The 11,774-nt window shown below is 34.0% G+C and overlaps 2 protein-coding genes and 1 pseudogene across 2 annotated transcripts; 1 reads left to right on the top strand and 2 right to left on the bottom strand.

Moving 5' to 3' along the window:
- Nucleotides 1-360: 360 nt before the first annotated feature.
- On the bottom strand, nt 361-5,512 carry LOC134277951 (uncharacterized). The gene is made up of 2 exons (XM_062760257.1): nt 5,113-5,512; nt 361-524 (listed from the first exon to the last, which is right to left on the bottom strand). Exons 1-2 carry the CDS (start codon nt 5,510-5,512, stop codon nt 361-363), a joined length of 564 nt encoding a protein of 187 aa, XP_062616241.1.
- A 1,262-nt stretch (nt 5,513-6,774) lies between these two features.
- On the top strand, nt 6,775-8,717 carry LOC134277950 (uncharacterized). Its single transcript, XM_062760255.1, has 3 exons — nt 6,775-7,079; nt 7,633-8,212; nt 8,587-8,717. The coding sequence occupies exons 1-3, from the start codon at nt 6,993-6,995 to the stop codon at nt 8,715-8,717; spliced, it is 798 nt and encodes a 265-aa protein (XP_062616239.1). The 5' UTR covers nt 6,775-6,992.
- A 27-nt stretch (nt 8,718-8,744) lies between these two features.
- On the bottom strand, nt 8,745-11,269 carry LOC134277948 (uncharacterized; annotated as a pseudogene).
- Between the last annotated feature and the right edge of the window lie 505 nt (nt 11,270-11,774).

Below are 11,774 nucleotides of genomic sequence, written 5' to 3'. Positions count from 1 at the left end.
AAAAAAGACTTTGAACCTTTATAATTCATAGACTTTTCAAAATTAGAATGAAGTTGAACTTTGATCTATGACATGGCACAGTGTTGCATAATTGAAAAAAAAATTACCTCTATGAGTAGACACCCTCATTCTTAACTTGCAAAGGAGATTTACAAAAGAAAATCTTAGCTTCAAAAGTAACATTTAGAAGATTTGATATGCCTCTATACATGGTATTCAAATTTTGAAATATAATTCATAAAATTAAGGAATATTGACCTTGATCTTTGAGTTATTGTAATGTACAGAAATCCTATGTTTTATGTATTCCTGCAAGTGACATCTCATACAAATTTTCCAAGCATGATTATGTGACTTATATTACAAATTGATCTTAGAGATAAACATCAGAATGAATGAATGGCCAGGCCACCAATCCGTGTTCCTATTACGCTGACCACCATAAAGGAGTCGACTACAGGCAGAGGAAGAACCTGGACGGCTGTTGGGTGCGAAGGACTCCTTTATCTCATCGCCAGAAGAGTCTTTAGGAAACATTCAGAACTTCAAGACATACTTCTGCAGCCAGGTCTAGGTCATTTTGAAATAAACATGACGAAAGGTATATTATAATAAAAGGGTACATTTATAAATGATATACTAGTATAATTCGTTCAGCATCATCCATTCCTACAATATTAATATGTCATCTACTTAATATAAATTGTACACATGTTTTTTATGTGAACAATTTAGATCATTATAATTTTAGCCATAATTAAGCTCACATGGAACTTCTTGGGGAGGACCTAGCAAAGATGCTGGAATACAGAACGCCAAAAGTTTTGAAATCTTGTATGGATGGTAATGACCATCACAAAGCATTCCGGTTCCTAGAGATAATGCTTTTCGGCACAGATACTTATATAAGTAAGGTGATTATAAAAGAAGTACATAATATTTAATTTTTTTTATCATTCTTTTGCTTTTCTCTCAAATAAAGGAGATGAATTACTACTTCTCTACGTCAGACATTGTGTGAGCAATGACAAACAACCGTCAGCACATGGATATTTTCAGTAGTGCTGTGGAGTCAAGGCCCCAAATTACAAGTTCGATAAAATAGATATCATTTATTTTATATCATTAAAAATAATAAATTTTTGAATTAACTTCTTATCTAATTAAATAATTATACTTAAGGTACATTACATCATATTGACATATTCAATCAGGAGGGCATTTTCACCTACATTTGTGGTGTTCGGAGAAAAAATTTAGTCATTATAATAGCTGCAAGGTTGAAGTTTGTACCATTATATTTTGGTACAAATAAATACAACTTCCAAGAAATCGAAATTTTGGGCTCATTGATAAGAATATTTGCACAATCCTAAGTTTCCACATTTGTAAATGACACTGAGTCCCTCACCCGTAAGTGCTCTTAAGTTTGTCCTTTATTTTACAAAGACAAGTTATAATGAAATGTCACAAGAAACTTAATATATTAAATAAATATTTAAGAATTTCTTTTAAAATCAGGACATCCTAGTAAAGGGGAAGGGTGTGACTTCATACTCAAATCAAGAGGTGAAATGTCTAAGAAATGGCTACCTCCAGCCGCACCCAAAGAGAAGCCCTGAAATCAAGCTTGTAGAAGCCTTGACAAACTGGAAAAGTCTTTGATACAGAATATAATGTGCATATATGTATTTTTATTGCACAATTTCAAATAATTACCAATTATAAACAACTAATAAACTGCATTACAAATGAGATGGACACTTTTTAAAGAATAGACTTGTTGGGAATGTGAAACTCAGACATCGGTCATGTATCAAGTACGGCATCGGCGCGATTTATGGTCACAACCGACCCAGTATCCCTTTTCTTCCTCCGAAAGGCAGCCATTACATTGTTTGGTCAGGCCAACAGCAAAGGAAGAAGTCTGTGTACTTTTATTGTTGGTTCTGCATGTTGGTTGTTTTATTCTGACAGATACTGGTGACCTCTCTTTTACATTTACGGGGAGCAGGTCAAAGATACAAAAAATGATGTAGAAGGCTGTGGGGAGGGATATTGAAAGCAGAGTGTACTGTTACTTGCGTAGTTGAAGATTGAGAGGTGGGATTGGTTGTAGACAGAGTGCTTGAATAGGATGTAGAATGTGATATAGATGGTTTGAGTAGTGCATGCATGATGCTGAGTGCAAAGAAGTATTAGGGGACAAGACGGATTTTACACACTATTTGAAGAAATAAATGAAACGTTTTTATTTAGAAATAAAGAGTTTAATTACTTTCAAATGACCGTAATGTAGTACAAGTAGAGCTTTTTAAAAAAGCTTACCGTCTTTAGCAACAACTTTAAACAGTAAACTAATCTACATCTTTCAAGTCGTATAATTCTTTTGAATTTTTTGATTTCGTATTTCTACATTAGATTTTTACTGGTTTTAGCCCTATCGCGGTTGTCGCTCGGTCATATCCGAAAACTAACAGAGACCTTCGGCAAACCCCGGCCGATTCCGTTAAATGTTACCTTCAAACAAATAAGGGGAAAAGAATAAATGCAAATTGTAAAGCCAGCAAGCAATAACAATCAAATCTTATTTGCAACTTCATGAAAATAAAGAGACCTGTTTAGATATTGCTATTAAAACTCTTGTTATTCAGAATTAATAACTGCTGATTTTGTTGTTCATTTTGTCATTTTTTTAAGATTGGAAATATTGAAAAATTGTTAAGTCGTACGAAAATTAGACCATCAGACATTTATCTCCCTTGCCTTGAACAGTATTTCAACCAATGAAATAATTGAAAATTTTCTCATCATGCAATTTCTACCAATCACAGAAGAGAGGAAGTGCATAGTCCGAAGACTGTAAAAAACTTCAACTATATAATACCGTCTTCCAAGGAAGACGGTAATGAAGTTATATGTTACCTTCTCAAAGAATGGTGTGTTCCAGTGACTCATTTTGCCTAACGGTGCTATATTAATATGGCAACCTCGCACTTGGTTGTTGTATATAATTCTTTGGCCTTTCAATATAGGTTTAAAATTTAATGAATTTTTTTCTTCCTTCTATGTAACATACAATCTTCTAACATTTTATATATTACATTCATAGATAAGAAAAATAATATGTATTCAATATTTACCATCGAGGATGGGGAAGAGCAATTATACCACACAAATCTGGATAAAGAAATAAAAAAAAAAACACTGGAGGATGAACATCAGAGATTGTGAATATTTCTTGAGTCTTGACCCCCTTCCAGACGAGACCACCATGTAATTTGTCCGAGGAAAATCTAGACCCTGATTTGCCAAACTTTTCATCAAAATGCAAAAACGATTCGATGATATTTTTAAAGAATGTTCCAAATCTAATTCTGTTCAACTTTGCAAATTTTTAGAACCTGTATTCGTTATATTAGAGGACCGAAAAACGTACAACATAGAAAATAAAACTAAACCCGAAATTATCAATGCAGTCAGTCTGAGATGAAGAAATTGAAAGAAATGGATTTTGACATGGGTATGCCCTTTCCCATATATAACTGTAATAAGATTTTTTACAGGAGTGACGTCCTTTATTTTAAATAAATTTTCCAAGTTAACAATGGAAGGAAGGGGTGGGGATTATATACATAAGTTTTATTCTTACAGCAATTGAGTAATAATGAAAAAGTTCCATGCATTTATTTCTTGAACACTTGAGAACTAGTAAATGAATATAAATTATATACTTTTTCTCATTTCCTTTGATTTCTTCTATAGCTGATTAAAAGTCCAAGGAGTGGGCAAAAATAAAAACAGACAAAAAAGCCATACTTATCAAATACTAGTATTACAAAGACCTAGTGCAACTTATAGGAAATTGAAGATCGCGAGGAGGAGGAAGAAGAAGAGGGCGTGCTTCTTTATTTTATAAATTCATGTACATTTTACTGATAACTATAAATACAGTAGTAAGAAAAACCCTCTTGAACAGTGTTTTTTATCTGATAAAGAGCCTGTGCTCTTTTTGTCGTATCTTCCTGATTACTGTTCCCAGCATCTTGCCCACTACGGACTTCTCCTCTTTTTTGCTGTCCTTTCTGGTTTTTGCCAGGGTTAATTTTTTTTGCTTGAATTGGAACCTTTGGCTGTCTTTTTTTCATAAAGAGAGAACATTAAATGTCCCCCCACCACCACCACCACCTTTTCAGCATTAAAAACACAAAAAAATTACTTCATTGTTCTTATGAGATCTTCATGTATGCCATTTTATGATACACAACGAACAATTTTTATCAACCTTTTTTATTTTTATATAAACATATTATATGTTAAGTTTTCAATTCACGTATTGATTGCATTTTATGTGCTCCCATAGATATTTCACTGAAAGATGCGGATTCGACCTGCTCCGCATCTTGCCTTTAGATTACAAACAGTATTTCCGGTAACGACATTGCACATGAACACGCAGATGAGGAATGGTATTTTTTTACTTTTTGAAAAGCTTTTAAGACATTCTTTCATTTTACAGAGAAAACTTGAAAGGATAGATTAAATGTCTTCTTTTCCTATCTGGTATATGTTAACGCGGTATTAATATACGTACAACTTTTGAATTAAAACACAAAGATATACAGTAAAAAGGAACAACTACTCTTCATAATGCGACAACTTCCTCGTGAAATTCTGACACAAAAAATCTAGCTATAAAGGTGGATCTAGTGATTTTCCTTAACCTGTTTACATCAATTAATTTTTGATGAATTGATGTAAACAATGTATCAGAGGTGAAGTCGGGTCTGTAAAGTTGAAATAAATTTATCTGAGACGTTGTTCAAATGGTATTGATAAATTTGACCAGAAACCAAATTACTTTTTTTAAGGGGACATGGACACAGTTTCAACTGTTTTTAAGGTCACCTGAGTCACTCAGGTGACCTATTCCTATCTGTTTTCGTCCGTCGTCGTACGTCGTTCATCGTCAATCGGTCGTAAACCTTGGAACATTATTAGCTTCTTCTCTGCAACCACTGAACCATAAGAAATAAATGATCTCACAAATATATGAAATTAAAGAATTCAGAAATTAATAAATGTAAATTAGTATCAATTTTATGCACTTACTTCTTGGTCGTCCTGTGTCGTATCTTGGCGACCTCCTGGGCGAGAAATCTGGAACAGAAGGCATGGAAGTGTTTGGCTCGTGAGGCATTACTTGTTGCGGCATAAGGGTGTTTGGCTGTTGAGGCATTACTTGTTTCGGCATAGAAGTGTTTGGCTGTTGAGGCATAACTTGTTGCAACATGGAAGTGTTTGACTCTTGTGGCATTACTTGTTGCAACATGGAAGTGTTTGGCTCTTGAGGCATTACTTGTTGCGGCATAGAAGTGTTTGGCTCTTGAGACATTACTTGTTGCGGCATAGAAGTGTTTGGCTTTTGAGGCATTACTTGTTGCGGAATAGAAGTGTTTGGATCTTGAGGCATTACTTGTTGCAACATTGAAGTGTTTGGCTGTGGAGCCATGACTGGTAATGACTGATGCACGAATGAGTGTGTAGATTTTGTGTAAAGGGGATGTAAGGATCCAATTCCTCAGTCAAGTATGTATTTGAAGAATCTCCTGGCCATTCTGGATATTGAAGTATCAGTGGTCTATCTTCTTTTCTGTCTTGATTTTCAAATTTTTGAGTGAATAAATTAATAAAAACTTTTTTCCAGATTTGTAAACATAGTGTCTAGTAATCATAAATTTGCATATAAAAGAAGAGAACATCTATAATAATTCTAAATGAATTATCAATAAATTTTCCAATAGAAAATTGTAACTTCTTTATTCCTATCCAACACAATCATTTTTAGCTCTACTGGTCAGAGACCAGAAGAGCTTATGCGATAGTAATGCGTCCGTCGTCCGTCCGTCTGTCTGTCTGTAAACATTTTTTCAAAATGCTACTCCTCCTACAGTTTTGGTCTGATTTCAGTATAACTTGGCACACAAGTAGACTAAACTACGGTACATAATTCTGTACATCGGTTTTTCATTTCAATGAACGGTGTTGCAATGGTTACTAAAATAGAAATTTCTGTGAAATTCTTTCAAAATGCTACTCCACCTACAGTTTTGGTCCGATTTCAATATAACTTGGCACACAAGTAGACTACACTATGATACATAATTCTATGCACCAGTTTTTGATTTCAATGAACGATGTTGCAATGGTTACTAAAAATAGAAATTTCTGAGAAATTGTTTCAAAATGCTACTTCCCCTTCAGTTTTGGTCTGATTTTAATATAACTTGGCACCATTTCAATATAAGTTGGCAACTTGGCACACAAGTAGACTACACTAAGGTACATAATTTTGTGCATCGGTTCTTATTTTGATGAGTGGCAAGGATCATTTTTCTATTTATTGCTGATGTAAAGTCTCAAGTCCCAACTGCTACTTTTCTCTTCCTTTGTTTTAAGTATAAACCAGTAGAGCTACAGTCTCGACAGAGACTTATGGTTGTTGTCGTTGACATAAAAATCAATAATGTACTCACTTTTCTTTGTATTTTGTTTCTTAAAAAAGGTTCTTGCTGGTTGTTTGAAATACTGATTGAAATTTCTGAGGTAATCTGAACCACCCTTTTGCAAAGAAGGTTCATCATATCCAAAACTGGTGATGGTGGTTCTTTAATTTAAAGAAAAAGAAATTTTTATGCCCCGCCATGAATATGCCGGGGCATATAGTGTTTGTCATGTCCGTCTTCCTTCCTTCTGTCCTTGCGTCATACCATGCCAAGAAATCCCCCACCAAAATCGGCAGTGTAGGAGAACCGTTAGAAATTAGCGACCCGCTGTTCTGATAAGCGATGGCTACTCTGTCCGTCCTGCAGGGGTCAGTGTTACCATGGTTTTATTACCTAATTTTCTTGCTGCTGGTCTTATCTCAAAAATCTGCTTGATTAAATGCACGCTATCAAGGCTGTAGACAGGACAACGAAAACAATCAGACAATGGAAAAAAGAATTAAGAAAAAGCCTCAAAGATTCGGAGAATGGGAAGAGAACGTAAACTTTAGGCATGAGCAGAGAAATCAAGAGGTAAAAATAAATTATTATTATTGTTAAATATGTTAACGAATCTGAATAAATATCATTTATAATAGCAATCACTGCATTGAAAGTTCTTGATGATGATAGAATATTCAGGCACGGAGGCAAGTAGCAGCCTTCTCAAGTCAAAGCTGGGACAGGTTATTAACAAAAAATATCTCATAAAAACGACAAAAAATTATATATAATTTCTTAAAACGGGTAGTTCACTAAAACACGGATGTTTGTCTGTATCATAAGGTGCCCTGGAGGGGAGGGGGACTTGACAAAAAGAAAATTTAGCTTAGACTTAACTTCTATACGCTTTTATTGTTTCATTAAAATTAATTTCAAGAAGGTAGGGTGTTACAAGATTTTAATATTTCTATATCATTTACTTATTTTTAAATAATTGAACTGATTAGCCAAGTATTAATATAATCAAGTTTATTCACTTTTCCTTGCTTTGTTTCTCTTTTTATTACCCAGTCTCTTTCTCTGTTAGATCCACTTCCATGTAGATTGGGTATCGCATTAAAACTATAATAAAACATTCTTTCAGAAATTGTGGGAAGTTGAGGACATACTAGATGTGCGTGGAGCGAACGGGGACAAAGAGTATCTTGTGAAATGGAAAGACTGGAATGGTCCGGATACATGGATCTCGGCCGAGCACAACCCTGAACTCCAATCATTTGTCGGGAGAAATATAAACAACCCCAATTCTTGCATACTAAATAGGGACATATTAGACCTTCCGAAGTCTGACGACAATATGGAAATCTTGTCTCTAAAACAATCCATTTTTGACAGTCTTGCGGATGTAAGGTATACCCCGGAAGGCAGCATAGGACACCAATTCAGAATCACTGTGAAAGTACCAATTTCTGCTGAAACGTTTTCTGCCACTTTCCGTGAGGAAATTCGAAAGATTCCCAAGGACAATGGAAATGTTGATTGTAACCTCACAGTAGATGAGGTTTCATTAATCCTTGGCAATAATTGGATGAAACGAGGATACAAGACGTCAACAGAAACATATGTCTCAGAACGGGAATATGTCCACATATGGTGGGGATATAAGGCCAGGCAACAATATTGCCACAAAAAACTGTGCAAGGTATTATATAGTCACTTTCAATGTCAGGCATGTAGATAACATTCAGAAAGAAATAGGGAGTAAATTACATTATCAACAAAATCTTCAAAATTTGACGGTAGGCAGAAATAGGATGAAATTGTTTTCATTTTAATAAACCTTATTATAATGACTGCGTTTCATTATAGAAAAATTACAAGTATAGCACATCAATAATTTCAAATGTTATAATTTTTTTTGGAACTAAATTAAAATAGAATAAGATAGAGAAATGCAAGCTTGAACATAAAATAAAATAGGCTAATACATTTAAGATACCATGTTTTATTAGAAACTATTGTATATACATCCATTCAATTTATATTCAAAAAAACCTGGAAATGAACAAATAAAATGTTATTTTTCTATATCATGAAGATGTAGCTGAGCTGGCATGGAAGAGGAACGTCCTCAAACATGCACACCAACCATCACAAACATCCTTGGTCCTGCTTGGATTTATTTTACCTTCACTAGGTCGAGGAGGAATAGAGTTACTGGAGATGTAGCAAGAAAAAGTAAGTAAAATTCTCTGCATGATAGACAATTTGACGTTGATTAACTATTTAGCTATTGACTGTGTCTGTTTTCTTCACATAAGGCCTCTTTACTCTGCTAATTTCTTCCACATCTGACCAGAGCATCCGGTTTTCTCTTTCAAGGATCTGATAAAGAAAAAAATATTAAACTTATTAAACTAAGCTGATGCTTTTTTTTATTTCAGAAAGAAGACCTAATAGTTGTAGAACATAACAAGGTACATACCTGTTTTGAAATATTCTGCCGGTTTCTGCCCCAATTTCTGTTTGTACTTCCGAAGTAGGCTTGTCTGTGGTCAAAGTTCTTTCTTTCCACTTGGGCAACTCCAATATCATGCAAGTACTTAAACTTGTCAAGAAATTGTGGAACATGGTACACCAAGGCTGAAATTAACATTTTAAAAGATTTAAAATAAGAAATTGAATTATATGTATAAAAACATGAATGGGGGGGGGGGGTGTAAGAACAGGATATTAAAGTGTGTGAGGGTGTGTGTGTGTAAGTTCTTACCATGGATATAAGGAATGACATCTTCATCAAAAGTTTGTTTGCGAAAATTTGTAGCCCATTCTTTAGCATCATTTCGAAATACTTTGCCTGTTTTGTAGGTCACTGAGTTTGGAAGGACCCGCAGACTTTCCATTAGCTCATGAAATCCCTGCCAGATCTCCTGCAACGCATCGATGTCCAAATCTTGCTCGCATTCATCATCTGATAATTCATATGATACTTGCAGCCTCGAGTGACACTTTTTTGTATCTGGAAAGATATTTTTAAGAATAGCTTCACACCAAATTGTTATAGATGTAATGTTTTTACAATTATTTTTTAAAGACTTGTACATTCATTCCGTTGAAATATGTTTCAATGTCATGAAGATTGACTTTACTTTTGTTATCTGTTTACATTTACAAAGTGTAATATCATATATATTTGTATTGAAATGTTATACAACTGAATTAATAGATCTTGAATTTTAACAAACCTTTGTGTTGCTTCCTATTGCTTCTTTTAATCGAGCAACCAAAACACACTTTTTCCCCTTTTTGTCCAGTCCTCTACCTGAGAGCTCATTTTTCAGCTGGCTTACTGTTAAACTGTTGACGTATACATAGCGGCGGTCTCTTTGATCGTCCAGTACATTGGACAGCTGCATTTTATGGATGATTGTTCGTAAGTCATCTCCTTAAAAAAATTCAAATTATTGAAAATAAATCAGATAGGCTGTATATGAAAAAGCCATTTGTTATCATCTGATAAGTTACAAAATTAAATCATTTTTTATTTGAGAAAAAAACATATATTATACCATCTTACCCGTTGGCTGCGACCACTTTTTGACTTTTGTGTTTAACTTGTCATCTCCTTTTTCTTCCCAAATTCTGAAGGAAATGCCAATCCTTTTGAGCTTTTTTGCAGAGATCATCTTCAGATTTTTGGTCGATGGACCATGTCACAACCTAAAAAAACAATTTGTGCATTATCCGTTATGTTATGAACTTATGAATGCACTTACACTAGCTTAAATTACAGACATATATGATACCAGTCTGGAAAAAAATCTAATAACTGTTACCTGGTTAAAGAGTTTTTGAGATATCCTAATCCGAAGATGAAGGTCGTCAACTGGCATATCACCATATGGAATGAATGGACACATGTCTTTCTCCTTGTATCCAAAGGTGCTTCCTGGCAAGTTCTTTATCTGTTCTTCAGGACTCCTTTGAATTGGCCATGAAGGAACTAAAAAAAGTTAAATGAAACTTGGAATTGAATGTAAAGTAAAGAATAATACAATATTTTGAGACTGATAATGTGATTCTTGTACTTACTACTGAAATCGCATATCTGTTTCTTAGAGCAGTGGCACCACATGCAAAAGTACTGACACTGGGCCCCATTGATCCCTCTTATTATTGAAAGTGCTTTCCAATCACATGTAATAATCCTTAAAAATTTGGTATAAAATGACATCATATAATGTACATGTAACTTTAATACAGTGACTATTTGTCTATTTCTAAAAATTCTTAGAAGCAACTTTCATGATGTTATTATTAAAAGATAATATATAGTTCTACCTCTTTTTACTTTAACTCAAATCCATTCTCTTGTAAGTATTTCATTTCTTGAAATGTTTCCGTCACCAAATTCTCAAGCACTGGTCTGCTTTCATCACCTAAATTAAAAGTTTTAAATGAATTTAAATTAGAATAACTTATAATTAGATTTGATGTATACCAGTAGGATTGCTTAAGAGTGAGAAATTGAATATACCAATGTAAAAAAAATAATGTAAATTCATCCTCTGTTGACATGCTGATATCTTCCACATCTTCTGGGAGGGAATTCCTTGGTACAAGTATTTTAAAAACTCCTCTCACAGAGTTGATATTCTTTGAGATATTGGCCCCATCACAGGCAAAACGTAGGAGCAGTGTATCATTTTCCAAGTATTACTCATATTTAGAATATGACATGACATACTCCAGTATATCCTTTGCCTTTCTTTTAGTGGATTCTATCAGTAAAAGCCATTAAAAAGTTATAGGTTTAAAAATTTAAATGATTTTATTACCAATTCTGCATCATCTCAACTCTTTTAACAATTAGGATCTGGAAAATACAATTTTTTTTATAAAAGTAAATTGTATCATAGCTGCGGTGTTTTCCTTTGAAGTAAAGTGTACAATAACTGGAGATACACCGATGGGCGGAGCCAGCAAAAACTGTGCCGTGTAAATAAATTATTGAACACCAAGGCGACTTCATCATTTAAAATTACATGTATATCGAATCTGAATTTCAGAATGAAATGGGCTACACAAATGCTAAATTTTTGCAAGTGAAATAAAAGTCTTTCACATAAATTACAGTGCGTATCCCAAACTACGAAATGCTTTTACGGAACTCTGCAAATAATTAATCCTCCGCAACGAGAAATTAAGTTCTTGAATGAATTTCACACAGAATTATATTAAAATATCACATCTATTGTAATATAGCGATCCAGCAAAAAATACCCT

This window comes from Saccostrea cucullata, unplaced genomic scaffold, assembly GCF_032062105.1.
Source record: "Saccostrea cucullata isolate Sc308-1 unplaced genomic scaffold, CSIRO_AGI_Scuc_v1 ctg6857, whole genome shotgun sequence".
Lineage (NCBI taxonomy): Eukaryota > Metazoa > Mollusca > Bivalvia > Ostreida > Ostreidae > Saccostrea > Saccostrea cuccullata.
The sequence above is the reverse complement of the archived record's forward strand: the minus strand, read 5'-3'. Positions and strand labels throughout refer to the sequence as shown.